Genomic DNA, 16139 nt, shown 5'->3' with positions numbered 1-16139 from the left:
ACTAGGTCATACGAACAAAAACATCATCTAAATAATGCACAATTCCACCCTTCATACATTGCACCGCCACCACCCGTTCAGTGAAAGAAGAAAAGGCCTCGAAGTAAAAACAAGATACTGAACACCCCTTAGGAAGACATTTATCAACATAAAAACAACCGCGAACCTGAAAACTTAATGCGTTAAAACCATCCGGGTGGATAGGTAGTAATCGACACACTGCTTCAATATCAGCTTTGGCCATCAATGCTCCAGGCCAAAAACTTCTAAATATATCCGCCGCTTCATCAAATGATGTGTAAGAAGTTAACACTAACTTACCGTCTATACTATCATTCAGTGAAGCACCGTATGGGTATGACAAGTGGCAAATTATTATTATTATTAATTTATATAGCACCATTGATTCCATGGTGCTGTACATGAGAAGGGGTTACATACAAATTACAGATATCACTTACAGTAAGCAAACTAACAATGACAGACTGATACAGAGGGGTGAGGACCCTGCCCTTGCGGGCTTACATTCTTCATGATGGTGGGGATGAAGACAGTAGGTTGAGGGTTGCAGGAGCTCCGGTGTTGGTGAGGGGGTAGCTTCGGTAGTGATGAGGCGGCAGCGGGGTCAGTGCAGGCTCTAGGCTTTCCTGAAGAGATGGGTTTTCAGGTTCCGTCTGAAGGATCCGAATGTGGTTGATAGTCGGACATGTTGGGGCAAAGAATTCCAGAGGATGGGGGATATTCGGGAGAAGTCTTGAAGGTGGTTGGGTGAGGAGCGAATAAGTGTGGAGGAGAGAAGGAGGTCTTGGGAGGACCGGAGATTAAGTGAGGGAAGCTATTGGGAGAATTAACCTGAAAGAGCCCAGCTCTTTCTTTGGTACTACCCCAGACGTGACAGACGAAAATTAGGAAATGGCTGTTCCGAAAACGGTCCAGGCACTCTACCTGCATTAATCTCCTTACTTAACTTAGCTTACACCACCTCTAGGTGTAGTTCTGCTCACTTCAAACTATTAACTCATAAACAACTGACATCCGTAAATGACAAAACCTTTCTCAAAACCTACAGTTCATAATTTATCCATCTTGCGGTTTGGGTACCGCTCTTGCCACATTACCATGTTCTCCAATTTTACTGGCGTCGGTGCTTTTGTTAAAATATTCTTTTGTGGAGGGCTGACCCGGCACGTTTGCTTTTTTAAAAGCATTTTGCCATTGGGTGTGCCCCTCCACAAAGTGAACGCTCGTGCCTATATTTGCACGTCTTCATCCATTTACATTGCTCTTCATTGAAAGCAAAACAGGTACCTTTCTTACAAATTGGCTGCGTTGTAGCCTTTTGTATCCCACCCAACCTTGCTGGCAACATCTAAGTTAAGCCACAGTCCTACATCCTTTATCCCCCATTTAAGAGAAGGGGAGAACTGCTAATTTCTGTCAAGCTAAACATCTAGTGAACATGTACGAGCAAAACTGCAGGAAAAAGCACATTTTCCCACCATTTAACCCCTTCAAAAGAGAAACATCATACACAAAAGTAATGCGATGAGTACTCTTCCTGATGGTTCGGGGTACACCATTATATTTGGTCCAGAGGAGAAGATTAACGCAGTTAGTAAATATTATTAATAAAAATATTTTAATTTAAACTTCACCTCCACAATTAGTATTGTATCCATTAACTTCTTAGATATCACCATTTTTATTAATGGAGATAATATAGCCACTAAATCCTGCATCAAGCCGACCGACAGTAATGGCTTCATCCTAATGGATACCAATGCGGCTTATCAATATCCCTAGGGGGCAATTTATGCGATTTAAAAGAAACATGATAAAAAACTTGTGCAAGAACATAGAGGAAATACCTAGAGAATCCTTACTGACCCCCAATAATAATGTCGGTACGGAGGTGAATGAAAATCATTTCAATATCCTAATCATAACTCGGGATACAAGTTACTCAAACAGATAGTAAACATCGGTCCTTTCTGCATCAGGACACGATCATAAGAGAACTCATTCCACCCCAGCCTTGCTTCATTTACAGAAACGCGAGGAACCTAGCAAGTTATATAAAAATCCATACCCATTGGGACATGCGACTCAATCACAAAAGTGTGGTTTCTTTCCCTGTAAAAAAAAAAGTACAATGTGCCACTCGACGGGAAATATCAGTCCAGTATATACTCCTGGAACTACAGAGGGATAGTTACCATCAGGATTCCTACTGTAGAACCCTAGAATGTATGAGTTGGAAGGGACCTCTGGGGTCATCGTGTCCGACCCTCTGCTCAATGCAGGACTCACCAAGTGTATCGCGTAAATGAATCCTATAACCACAGCAGAGGCATCATTTATTACATTCAATGGCACTGTCATAAACTATATGTGGGGAGAACCAACCGGGAATTACAGGTTAGTGTGATACAACGCGCGTACAACTAGGATATCCACTGTCCAAATATTACAAATTGTCACACAATGGTAAATGAAAGGGTCATTCTTTTGGGGCATAGAAAAACATTGAAGAGAAGGTAATTATATACATCAAATGTCGAAAGCAGAAAGCAGATATTCCAATTAAATACGGGCAATCCAGCAGGCTTAAAGGGAATCTGTCACCTCAAATTGGTGGGATATTTAAATGACTTTTTACCTGTCCGATGGGCGGCGTTTCATCTTCATTTCTCCACCCGTCCGTCCCTGTTGTCCGCAATATGGTAGTGAATTAGCGTAGGTGAGCGCCATATACTCTAATTCACTAACATATTGTGGACAACAGGGATGGACGGGGTGGAGAAATGAAGAGGAAACGCCGACCATCGAACCGGTAAAAACTCATTTAAATATCCAGCCAATTTGAGGTGACAGGTTCCCTTTAAATGGCGAGATAGAATTATTCACCTTTGGGGACAAGTGATGAGCGATTTATTCAGATATTTATAAATATTAATTGAAAATCGATCTACTAATATCAGTACCTATAAAAGACTGCCATCTGCTCCGGAGCTATAATTGGAGGACGTAGGAGCGTGTAGGATAATCTTTTTGGCCCGCAGCTGGTGCCGTCACGCACGCTCAGGGCAGCAGTCGTTAATACTTCAGTAAGCACAAGCAGCCTGAATGGGAACATTGATCCTGAACTAAGGACTTACTGTACATGTCGAAACTTTGCACCAACATTGACCTATTCAGCTGCTGCTTGGTTCTTGTCATCAAGGGAATTCCTATGGTTTCACTCCATCATGGATCTACACACAAATTGATGGGTTCTCATTAACTGGCCAATTTGTGCACTTTGCTTAATATCTAAACATATTTTCCAGGTAACAGCCCATGCAAGTGTTTAGAATTAGTAAAAAGAGGGCTAATAAGTTCATCTTGCCAACCAAGATTGTCACTTTTGTCTTCGTACAACGCACCTTGGTTCATTTTACTTTTGCGGAACATAGCATCTTATGAGAGGACCTGTCCATACTCTGTTTAGTCTCCATTTTTTTCTCAGAAATCTATATTAACAAACGAACAGCACAATTTTCTCACACATTTAACAACTGGGCATTAATGTGAATCTGTCAGCATGCTATGTAATCTGAGAGCAGCATGATGTAGGGGCAGAGGCCCTGGTTCTAGTGATGTATCACTCTTTCTCTATCGCCTCATTGGGGGACACAGGAAACCATGGGTGTATGCTGCTGCCACTAGGAGGCTGACACTATGCAAATAAAAAAAGTTAGCTCCTCCTCTGCAGTGTACACCCTACCGACAGGAAGTAGGATATTCAGTTTAGCTTAGTGTCAGTAGGAGGTGGACACGGGTCTTTCATTAGACCCTTATCTACCTCAATGTGCGTCGTTTCTTTTCAGGTTTTCCGGAAGGGATACAGGGTGAACAGTCACACCTGTAGTCCCACAAAGCGGACTATGAGTACGGCGTGTACTGCCACCCCGTATCCTCATAAATCCCTCTCCAGGACCAAGAGCCTAGCACACAAGCGTGCTCAGAAGTCCGGTCCTGGCTCCGTCCCCCACCCACTCGCCTTCCAGAGCCTGTCGGTCGGAGGAGACGAGGACGTCCACCAGCTCCAAGGACGTCTAATATCTTCCATGTTTTTTTTTTTTTTTTTCTTTTTAAGGTTAGTACGACTGCGTGGGATGTTAGGTGAGTATTGGTGCTCCGAGTCTTGGATTCCCTACCTCCCCTGCTACTTTGTGCGGTGCCTTACTGGCAGCCGCACTACTATTTCTGCGGCCGCACTACTAGCCCTGCGGCCGCACCTTTTCTGCACTGGGGCTATTAGGGACAAGAAATCGGGGGCCTATCTTTTTGCGCGGCGGCTCTGATATCCCCACGGCCGCGATCACTCTGCCTTCTGCGGCGCGGCCCCCCTACTGGCAGCCGCGCTGAAATACCACAGCGGTCGTACCTTTTAGGTGACCCGCGGTCCTTCCCAGTGGCCGCGGTAGTCTCCTGCGGCCGCCGGCTTTTAATATAGGTCCCGGCTCTTCCCGGGGCCTACTTCCGGCACCGGCGCCTCTTTGCATGCGGCAGCTGCCCGCACCTTTTCCTTTGCGCCCGCGCACACTTTTCAGCGGTCACCGGCTTCTAATTTAGGCCCCGGCTTCTCCCGGGGCCTACTTCCGGTGCCGCGCTCCGCCCCCTTCCTTTTTATCGGGCGGGCTTTTCTCCCGCCCGACCATCTTTGGCAAGCTCCGCCCACCGGCGCCATCTTGGTGCTCCCCTACAGGCGGTTTAGTCTGTACCCATTCCTGTTCAGAGCAGCTAGCTCCGCCCACTACTCCCAGCCGCACCATTCGGCCTGGGATCGCCACTATCTTGTTGGGAACCGTTCTCCTCCGGAACTGATGGCTATTCGCGCCCCCCCCCCCCCCCTCTTCCGATCTGTGTGCTTGCCACCAGCGTGCATCTGCAATGGCCGGGTTCCCCGCCTCCATCTTCATACTGGTGCCCTGGACCTGTGTCCTGATGCCTCTCGCAGTTACAACCTTGGAGCAGACTACAGGACACTACAACTGCTGTGAGTAGCGCTGCTTAGCAGTTTGGCCCTCCTCTCTGCATCTCTCCTGTTCCCCTAACCTTCTGGCATTCCTTAGTAGGTATGCTTATCATGCCTAATCCTATAAGAAAGTGTTCTCGTCGTCCTTTAATACAAGCCGGTCAACCGTGCAGCCACTGGTGTAATGCAGTCACTGGTGTGTTACGTATTAGTACTCTAAAGCCGTGCAGTCGATGGTGTATCACTACTCTAGACCCGTGCAGTCACTGGCGCAATACGTAGTAGTACTCTAGACCCGTGCAGTCACCGGCATAATGCGTAATAGTACTCTGGAGCCGCGCAATCACTGGCAAAGTAGCACTCTAGAGCCGTACAGTCACTGGCGTAGTAGCAAGAGCCGTGCAGTCACCGGTGTAATAAGTGCCCTAGAGCCATGCAGTTTCCAGCGGGGTATGGCAGTATGCCCCACGCTGCCGTCATCTGGGCCACTGTCCGCCCCTCACCTTCCACGGGGAGATGGACCATTATAAGACCTGCCATATGACGTTCACTTCGTAGAAGGTTTCAGTTGCATATTTCTCAGAGTTCTACGTTTTCACACTGCTGTTGTGATTTCTGCTATTGCAGACTTGTGCCCTGATTTTCAGCGGTGCTCGGCTATGTCTCTACACACAGCGATGCTAGAGCCCTGGCATATCAAATGTTTCCATATCTCCTGCTCTCAGGCACTTGCCCTCCATCTCCCTGCAGCCTCCTCCGGATGCAACCATTAAACTGCTCTAAGCAGAGAAGGGAGCTGCTCCTACTCACTTCACGACTGCAGTGTTCAGACCTGACTTCCAGCCGGTTAAGAGTCTGTATTTCCCAGCAACGTCTGCTGTGGCTCAGTGGATAAAGAATCTGACCACAGATCGCAGGCGCAAAGGTTTGAACTCAGGTGCACAACAGAGAGTAGAGTTTAGGCTCCCTGTTGACAAGCCTACTGTCCTACCTTCAGGAGAATGAGCACGGCAGGACATACTTCAAGACAGACTCCGTGGTGCGGCTTACTACACGGAAGCTGTTATTCTGCCTAATGCCGTCAGGTATCACGACCTAGACCGCAACACAGAATCAACTCTCTCCTATACCCTTCTCCAGGGCTCTCTCCAGGCTGATTAGTCACAGGATACCGAGAGCCGATCGCAGCAGTACTCTATCTGCCATAGTTGCAGGATATCGGGTGCCGATCGCAGCAGTACTCTATCTGCCATAGTTGCAGGATATCGGGTGCCGAATGCAGCAGTACTCTATCTGCCATAGTCGCAGGATACTGAGCCAATCGCAGCAGTACTCTATCCGCCTTAGTCGCAGGATACCGAGAGCTGATCGCAGCAGTACTCTATCTGCCATAGTCGCAAGATACCGAGAGCTGATCGCACCAGTACTATATCTGCCATAGTTGCAGGATACCGAGAGCCGATTGCAGCAGCACTCTATCCGACACCCAGGTTTCACACGCACCACCTTCCAGGTACAGTACGTTATTTGAAACTGTCGTATCTTCAGCGGATCAGTCATGTCTTGGATTGACCACCGCAGGGGTACCGGCGTTCTGTACTATATTCAGGTAAGTCAGGTGCACTCCCCTATTCCTCCTGTCGATTGCAGCAGCACTGTCCAGGCTTTAGATATCATCTTCCAGACACATTAAGTCAATACCTGCCATCGTTCCAGTGGTTTAGACGTGCCCGAGATCGATTGCTGCACTGGTCCTGCTCTTTTGCTCCAGAGTCAGGTATGTCAGAAACGCCCTCTATCACTCTCCTAAGGTTCTTTTGCAGCATCTGCCTAGGCTACCCTTTAATCACCACTCAGAGAGAGGTGCCCGGTATTTATCACTTCTGGTTGACTGCCGCAGCAGTTACAACCGCATTCAGGTGAGTCAGAGCCGCAACTTTTACCGTGTATTTCACGGTCAATAACGTCTGTGGTCTATTAACAGCTAAACAGAACATCTAGCACGTACCACAAGGTGGATCTCAGTGCCACAGGGTGGACCTCAGTGGCAGCATAAGTGGCCAGTCCACTTTCAGGTAGGTCGGACTCGCCGGTGTCAGGTACCAACTGGTTGCAGTTTTCCTTCAGCCACGCACTGGGCCTTAATTGCGGGTTGCTCCCCAGGAGCCTTTCCACTCTGTTTGGTTATTCGGTCCTACCACTAACTATCCAGTAGGTAAGTTTACAGTGCTGTCCTAGATCTATCTGCACTATCCAGTGCGTTACTCCATCTTATATGATTTACAGTATTATACGTCTGGCTGTCTCTTACGAAGTCAGAGCCCATATAATACCTTGACTCATGATTGTTCACGGCACTATTCTAGGGGCCTTTGAACTACCTCTATACAGAGCTTCCTATTTATGCATCAGTTCTTACCTCTTCTTTCTTACAGACACTAGATTCAACATCGAGCAGCGCCGGGATTTTATTTCCGACTGTGGCAGGAACAGGTTCTCCCACCTCGGATAGGAATTGGATCTTACTCTGTGCAAGCATCGTCCAGTGTACAGGGCTGCTCCACGCCTGGATCCAATGATGGGTTTTTGGGATAATACGTTCCTTCCTTCAGCAGGATTCGTATCCCTTTCATTGTTATCCTCGTTTGTGTGGTGTCTTATACTTAGGTAAGTAGATCCACACACTACAATCCTCTCCCATTCCAGAGGGTCCGGGACGGATAGGGTCACTCAGGTCGTCATAGGTACGGATCTTCCTTTTGGCAGTCAAGTTTTTTTCCGGGGCCTATGTACTCCTTCATAGGGCCAACTTCCCATCGAATTGACATACTCCAGTTTTTCATGGACTCTTCTCCCTTGACTGCTCATGTCCGATTGTGCTTATCAATGCCCATCTTGTCATGTTTTCTAGCAGGCTCCCAGTACCCTGCTCTCAAGCTTTTTCTTGTCATTTCAATTTATGGTCTTTTCTGGGTTTTCTCTTAAAATCCTTAGTCCAGCCGTTCCAAAGAGGGAAGCTTCTCGGTTTTCCTATATTCCCTCTCCCCTGAACTTACTACGAGCTGGACCCCTTCTCCGTCTCTGGACCCTCCGGTTTCCAGCTTTTCCAGTCCTCCTCTTCCACAGAGAGCATCCCTCAAGGATACCAACGACGAACTAATAGTCCACGGCAAAGTCGGCCATTGAAGTGTCCGCCGCTACATTGTGCCCTGCCTTTGTCTCCACCTAGACAGCAAGGTTTATAGACGCATGGGCTAAGCCGCTCCATCAGGGCCCCCTTCATGGAGTCCGATCGGAGAAAATCTCTGTCCTTGCGGACTAATTTAATCCTGCAGGAAGTGCATGGTATCCGTCCCCGCGGATGCCACTGCAGGTGCTACTTGGACATTCAGCAATATGGTGCCCTTCCGAAGGACCACTTGCTTATGGCGTGACAGGACTTATCCTCTAGGAAGTCCCTGACAGCTTGCCTTCCGAGGGTTTCCGTCAGTTTGTCTCCAACGTGAACCAATTATTAAGGAGGTCCTCGGAGGGACAGAGTCCTCCTGGGACCGCGTGTGCTTGCCTTTATTTTATGAAAGCCTTCATCCAGGTCCTCCCTTTCTTCAGACATCGGACACTCCTGCATTTTTGCGAGGGGTGGGTCCATTTTAATTTTATACCTTCCTTTCAGGCTCTCAACCACTTCCAGAGTCTGTGGCAGCAGTTTTGTACATTCTGTGGATCACAGGTTCAGTGCTCTGCTCTTACCTTGCCGAGGTTCTCCATGGTTCTGTTCATCATTCTTGATTCCCTTCCCTTTGTCCTGCTCGGACTCGTCCTTTGTAGCGTTCTCTCATCACGCTACCGGGTCTATCCAGCTAAGGCCCCCTTTTCAGTATAAGGGCTCGGCGTAGAGAGGCCCTCCGGCTTCCTAATCAACGTATGCCCGCAAAATCCGGTCAGCAATGTTTAGATTTGCCAGGTCAGAGCAGTGCTCCTCCTTCCAGGTTTAAGGCGCACTCTACCCGGGCAGTGGGCGTCTCCCGGCGGTGCACATATAAGGTCTCTGCCTTGCACCTCTACAGACCGACGTTCGGTCCTCCACATGTTCGCGAAACTTCGATGCCTAGCTTAAGCGTTTGCCGGCTTAGGTAGGAAGACCTTACAGGCGACGGTGGTGAGTTCCTCTGACCTAGATTGGAGTTGACTGCTGTTCCCGCCCCAGGGACTGCTTTGGGACGTCCCATGGTTCCCTGTGTCCCCCAATGAGGCGATAGAGAAAACAGGATTTTTGGTTGCTCACCGTAAAATCTTTTTCTCTGAGCCTTCATTGGGGGACACAGCACGCTCCCAAGTTGAACAGCTCTGTTTATTGTTATACTGTTAACGTTTGAGTTCTTTGAACACTCTTTGAGCGTTTGAAACTGTTAATCTGTGGAGCGCTGCGGAGTTTGTTGGCGCTATATAAATAAAGATTATTATTATTATATTGTTCTTTCTCGTTGCTTCTCCTACTGCTTTCTCACTAACTGAATATCCTACTTCCTGTCGGTAGGGTGTACACTGCAGAGGAGGAGCTAACTTTTTTTATTTGCATAGTGTCAGCCTCCTAGTGGCAGCAGCATACACCCATGGTTTCCTGTGTCCATGGTTTCCTGTGTCCCCCAATGAAGGCTCAGAGAAAAAGATTTTACGGTAAGCAACCAAAAATCCTGTTTTGGACTGTGTTGTTTCAAGAAAATTAGTGTTTTTTCAGCATGGAGACTATCACTACAGGACTAGGTGTCTTGCATCTTAGTCAATAATTCTGCCCCCACCACTGATTAGCAACTTTCTGCCTATGCACAGTGAACACAGAAAGCTGCCAATCAGTGGTGTGGGTAAGATTATGCAGGGTTCAGCATTCAAGAGAGCTGCTAGATCTGCAACAGAGTAAACTGTGTATCAAAATGACAGCAAGCAGCCCAGTAAGTGAGGCATCACTGGAATCCGCCCCTACATCATGCTCTCAGACTACATGGCAAAACCTGATTCCTTTTAACATTCCCGCTGTTAATAGGGTCACCGTGTCACTGTCCAGAAAGTCAGTAATAAGCATGTCGGATTGTGTAGAGTTGCACCATATTGCGGTGACACATTCTTACATTTATGTGTAGGTGAGAGTTGAAATTAAAACACTTTTGTGCCATTTTTCTTAATTTGCAATCTTCGATTTCTGTTTATTGAAGATGAGGGAATATTGTCTTAGACTGAGGAACATGGTATCCAGCGGCTGCACCGAGGAAGAAATCTCTGCAGCTTTGGACACTATGATAGAGGAGGTGAGTGCTATCTTATGTTTGGATATGATTTTAATATTACGGTGAGAATTATTAAGTGATGTGCACCATTTTTCTGTCATAAAAAAACAACAACTTTGTTTTATGATAAATGTTGTCCTTTTTTACCTTGCTGTTGTCGCGTCATGAGGGGAGGGGCTCTCCCACCATTACACAAGCGGTGTATAACATTATGCAAATCTGCTCTGTCTGTAGCTGGTGTCAATTTGCTTTTCTGGACTAATTAAATCGACTTTTGCCATTTAATATTCGTAGCATTTTACTCCTGTCCAGACTAAAACCGGTGTAAGAAAAGCCGAGCTTGGTAAATTCCACCCTCAGGGTATGTGCACACGTCAGGTTTTTTTCCTGACAAAATCCTGAGAATTCTGCCAGAAATTCGCGTTTTTTTTTTTGCGCGGATTTCTCGCGGAATTTGCGCGGTTTTTGCGCGGATTTTTTGCGTTTTTTTTCTTTTTTTTCCTGAATGTCATTTTTGCTATGGAATCCGCAAAAAATCTGCAAAAAGAATGAGCATGTCCGTTCTTTTTGCGGAATGCGTTTTTTTTGCGGAAAAAAACGCTAACATCTGCACAAAAAATGCGGAATGCATTCTAAAAGATAGGATGCATAATGTTAGCGTTTTTTTTTACCGGATTTATAGCGTTTTTATTGCGAAATTCCGCAAAAAAAAACGCTAAAAATCCGGACGTGTGCACATACCCTCAGACTGAATGTTTCTCACTTCGGGTGTGGCTGGCACGCTGAATTCTTTGATATTCTGGACCGTTCCCAATTTCAGTAGCTGCATTAGTTTTGCTGAAGTGATTTAAGTTATTGAACCCCTTAAGGATGCTGACAATTTTCTTTTGTTTTTTTTTCACTTTCGTCTTCCCTTTTTCATAGAGCAGTTACTTTTTTTTTTTTGTATTATTTTTTTCCGCCAACACACTGAGACCTTGATTTTTATGGGACCAGTTGAAATTTTTTTTTTTGCCATTTTTCTGTACATTTATATAGTAAAATAAATGGTGTCATTCAAAACTACAATTGCTGTGAAATGGTTTATTTTTACAGCGTTAATCAAAAATAATTCTTCAAGTCCGTACAATTATGATGATGCCTGACATGTTTAGTTCACTATTTTGGTGGCTTAACCCCTTCATGACCCAGCCTATTTTGACCTTAAAGACCTTGCCGTTTTTTGCAATTCTGACCAGTGTCCCTTTATGAGGTAATAACTCAGGAACGCTTCAACGGATCCTAGCGGTTCTGAGATTGTTTTTTCGTGACATATTGGGCTTCATGCTAGTGGTAAATTTAGGTCAATAAATTCTGCGTTTATTTGTGATAAAAATGGAAATTTGGCGAAAATTTTGAAAATTTCGCAATTTTCACATTTTGAATTTTTATTCTGTTAAACCAGAGAGATATGTGACACAAAATAGTTAATAAATAACATTTCCCACATGTTTACTTTACATCAGCACAATTTTGGAAACAAAATTTTTTTTTTTTAGGAAGTTATAAGGGTTAAAATTTGACCAGCGATTTGTCATTTTTACAACGAAATTTACAAAACCATTTTTTTTAGGGACCACCTCACATTTGAAGTCAGTTTGAGGGGTCTATATGGCTGAAAATACCCAAAAGTGACACCATTCTAAAAACTGCACCCCTCAAGGTACTCAAAACCACATTCAAGAAGTTTATTAACCCTTCAGGTGCTTCACAGCAGCAGAAGCAACATGGAAGGAAAAAATGAACATTTAACTTTTTAGTCACAAAAATTATCTTTTAGCAACAATTTTTTTATTTTCCCAATGGTAAAAGGAGAAACTGAACCACGAAAGTTGTTGTCCAATTTGTCCTGAGTACGCTGATACCTCATATGTGGGGGTAAACCACTGTTTGGACGCACGGCAGGGCTTGGAAGGGAAGGAGCGCCATTTGACTTTTTGAATCAAAAATTGGCTCCACTCTTTAGCGGACACCATGTCACGTTTGGAGAGCCCCCGTGTGCCTAAAAATTGGAGCTCCCCCACAAGTGACCCCATTTTGGAAACTAGACGCCCCAAGGAACTTATCTAGATGCATAGTGAGCACTTTGAACCCCCAGGTGCTTCACAAATTGATCCGTAAAAATGAAAAAGTACTTTTTTTTCACAAAAAAATTCTTTTAGCCTCAATTTTTTCATTTTCACATGGGCAACAGGATAAAATGGATCCTAAAATATGTTGGGCAATTTCTCCTGAGTACACCAATACCTCACATGTGGGGGTAAACCACTGTTTGGGCACATGGTAAGGCTCGGAAGGGAAGGAGCGCCATTTGACTTTTTGAATGAAAAATTATTTCCATCGTTAGCGGACACCATGTTGCGTTTGGATAGCTCCTGTGTGCCTAAACATTGGCGCTCCCCCACATGTGACCCCATTTTGCAAACTAGACCCCCAAAGGAACTTATTTAGATGCCTAGTGAGCACTTTAACCCCTCAGGTGCTTCACAAATTGATCTGTAAAAATGAAAAAGTACTTTTTTTTCACAAAAAAATTTTTTTCGCCTCAATTTTTTCATTTTCACATGGGCAGTAGGATAAAATGGATCATAAAATTTGTTGGGCAATTTCTCCCGAGTACGCCGATACCTCATATGTGGGGGTAAACCACTGTTTGGGCACTCGGCAGGGCTTGGAAGGGAAGGCGCGCCATTTGACTTTTTGAATGGAAAATTAGCTCCAATTGTTAGCGGACACCATGTCGCGTTTGGAGAGCCCCTGTGTGCCTAAACATTGGAGCTCCCCCACAAGTGACCCCATTTTGGAAACTAGACCCCCCAAGGAACTTATCTAGATGCATATTGAGCACTTTAAACCCCCAGGTGCTTCACAGAAGTTTATAACGCAGAGCCATGAAAATAAAAAATAATTTTTCTTTCCTCAAAAATGATTTTTTAGCCTGGAATTTCCTATTTTGCCAAGGATAATAGGAGAAATTGGACCCCAAATATTGTTATCCAGTTTGTCCTGAGTACGCTGATACCCCATATGTGGGGGTAAACCACTGTTTGGGCGCACGGCAGGGCTCGGAAGGGATGGCACGCCATTTGGCTTTTTAAATGGAAAATTAGCTCCAATCATTAGCGGACACCATGTCACGTTTGGAGAGCCCCTGTGTGCCTAAACATTGGAGATCCCCCAGAAATGACCCCATTTTGGAAACTAGACCCCCAAAGGAACTAATCTAGATGTGTGGTGAGGACTTTGAACCCCCAAGTGCTTCACAGAAGTTTATAACGCAGAGCCATGAAAATAAAATAAAAAAATTATTTTCTCAAAAATGATCTTTTAGCCTGCAATTTTTTATTTTCCCAAGGGTTACAGGAGAAATTAGACCCCAATAGTTGTTGTCCAGTTTCTCCTGAGTACGCTGATATCCCATGTGTGGGGGTAAATCACTGTTTGGGCACACGTCGGGGCTCAGAAGGGAAGTAGTGACTTTTGAAATGCAGACTTTGATGGAATGGTCTGCGGGCGTCACATTGCGTTTGCAGAGCCCCTGGTGTGCCTAAACAGTAGAAACCCCCCACAAGTGACCATATTTTAGAAACTAGACCCCCCAAGGAACTTATCTAGATATGTGGTGAGCACTTTGAACCCCCAAGTGCTTCACAGACGTTTACAACGCAGAGCCGTGAAAATAAAAAATCATTTTTCTTTCCTCAAAAATGATGTTTTAGCAAGCATTTTTTTAGATTCACAAGGGTAACAGGAGAAATTGGACCCCAGTAATTGTTGCGCAGTTTATCCTGAGTACACTGATACCCCATATGTGGGGGTAAACCACTGTTTGGGCACACGTCAGGGCTCGGAAGTGAGGGAGCACCATTTGACTTTTTGAATACGAGATTGGCTGGAATCAATGGTGGCGCCATGTTGCGTTTGGAGACCCCTGATGTGCCTAAACAGTGGTAACCCCTCAATTCTACCTCCAACACTAACCCCCCCCCCCCACACCCCTAACCCTAATCCCAACTGTAGCCATAACCCTAATCACAACCCTAACCACAACCCTAATTCCAACCCTAACCCTAAGGCTATGTGCCCACGTTGCGGATTCGTGTGAGATATTTCCGCACCATTTTTGAAAAATCCGCGGGTAAAAGGCACTGCGTTTTACCTGCGGATTTTCCGCGGATTTCCAGTGTTTTTTGTGCGGATTTCACCTGCGGATTCCTATTGAGGAACAGGTGTAAAATGCCGCGGAATCCGCACAAAGAATTGACATGCTGCGGAAAATACAACGCAGCATTTCCGCGTGGTATTTTCTGCACCATGGGCACAGCGGATTTGGTTTTTCATATGTTTACATGGTACTGTAAACCTGATGGAACACTGCTGCGAATCCGCAGCCAAATCCGCACCGTGTGCACATAGCCTAATTCTAAAGGTATGTGCACACTGCGGAAAACGCTGCAGATCCGCAGCAGTTTCCCATGAGTTTACAGTTCAATGTAGACCTATGGGAAACAAAAATCGCTGTACACATGCTGCGGAAAAACTGCACGGAAACGCAGCGGTTTACATTCCGCAGCATGTCACTTCTTTGTGCGGATTCCGCAGCGGTTTTACAACTGCTCAAATAGAAAATCGCAATTGTAAAACCGCAGTGAAATGCGCAGAAAAAAACGCGGTAAATCCGCCATAAATCCGCAGCGGTTTAGCACTGCGGATTTATCAAATCCGCAGCGGAAAAATCCGCAGAGGACCAGAATACGTGTGCACATACCGAAACCCCAACCCTAGCCCTAACCCTACCCCTAGCCCTAACCCTAGCCCTAACCCTACCCCTACCCCTAACCCTAGCCCTAACCCTAACCCTACCCCTAACCCTAGCCCTAACCCTAACCCTACCCCTAACCCTAACCCTAACCCTATTCTAACATTAGTGGAAAAAAAAATTTCTTTATTTTTTTATTGTCCCTACCTATGGGGGTGACAAAGGGGGGGGGGTCATTTATTATTTTTTTTATTTTGATCACTGAGATATAATCTATCTCAGTGATCAAAATGCACTTTGGAACGAATCTGCCGGCCGGCAGATTCGGCGGGCGCACTGCGCATGCGCCCGCCATTTTGGAAGATGGCGGCGCCCAGGGAGAAGACAGACGGGACCCCGGCAGGATCGGTAAGTGTGATGGGGTGGGGGGGACCACGGGGGGGGGGAATCGGAGCGCGGCAGGCGTGGAACGGAGCACGGGGGGCGTGGAACGGAGCACGGGGGGCTGGAACGGAGCACGGGGGGGCTGGAACGGAGCACGGGGGGGTGGATCGGAATGCAGGGGGGGTGATTGGAGCACGGGGGGAGCGGACAAGAGCACGGGGGGGAGCGGAGCACTGAATGAGGGGAGCCGGAGCAGTGTACCGGACAGATCGGACGGCTGGGCGGGCGATCGGTGGGGTGGGGGCACATTAGTATTTCCAGCCATGGCCGATGATATTGCAGCATCGGCCATGGCTGGATTGTAATATTTCACCCGTTATAATAGGTGAAATATTACAAATCGCTCTGATTGGCAGTTTCACTTTCAACAGCTAATCAGAGCGATCGTAGCCACGAGGGGGTGAAGCCACCCCCCCTGGGCTAAACTACCACTCCCCCTGTCCCTGCAGATCGGGAGAAATGGGAGTTAACCCTTTCACCCGATCTGCAGGGACGCGATCTTTCCATGACGCCACATAGGCGTCATGGGTCGGATTGGCACCGACTTTCATGACGCCTACGCGGCGTCATGGGTCGGGAAGGGGTTAAAAAAATT

The 16139-nt window shown here is 46.3% G+C and overlaps 1 protein-coding gene across 1 annotated transcript in view; it reads left to right on the top strand.

Moving 5' to 3' along the window:
- Window positions 1–16139, top strand: part of BLMH (bleomycin hydrolase) — a 92144-nt gene that overhangs the window by 20278 nt on the left and 55727 nt on the right. The window contains exon 6 of the mRNA XM_069761166.1: window positions 10231–10323. Coding sequence (XP_069617267.1) covers window positions 10231–10323 — 93 coding nt within the window. The remainder of the gene's footprint in view (window positions 1–10230; window positions 10324–16139) is intronic.

Source organism: Ranitomeya imitator, chromosome 3 (assembly GCF_032444005.1).
Source record: "Ranitomeya imitator isolate aRanImi1 chromosome 3, aRanImi1.pri, whole genome shotgun sequence".
Taxonomy (NCBI): domain Eukaryota; kingdom Metazoa; phylum Chordata; class Amphibia; order Anura; family Dendrobatidae; genus Ranitomeya; species Ranitomeya imitator.
This window is presented reverse-complemented; position numbering and strand designations above follow the sequence as displayed.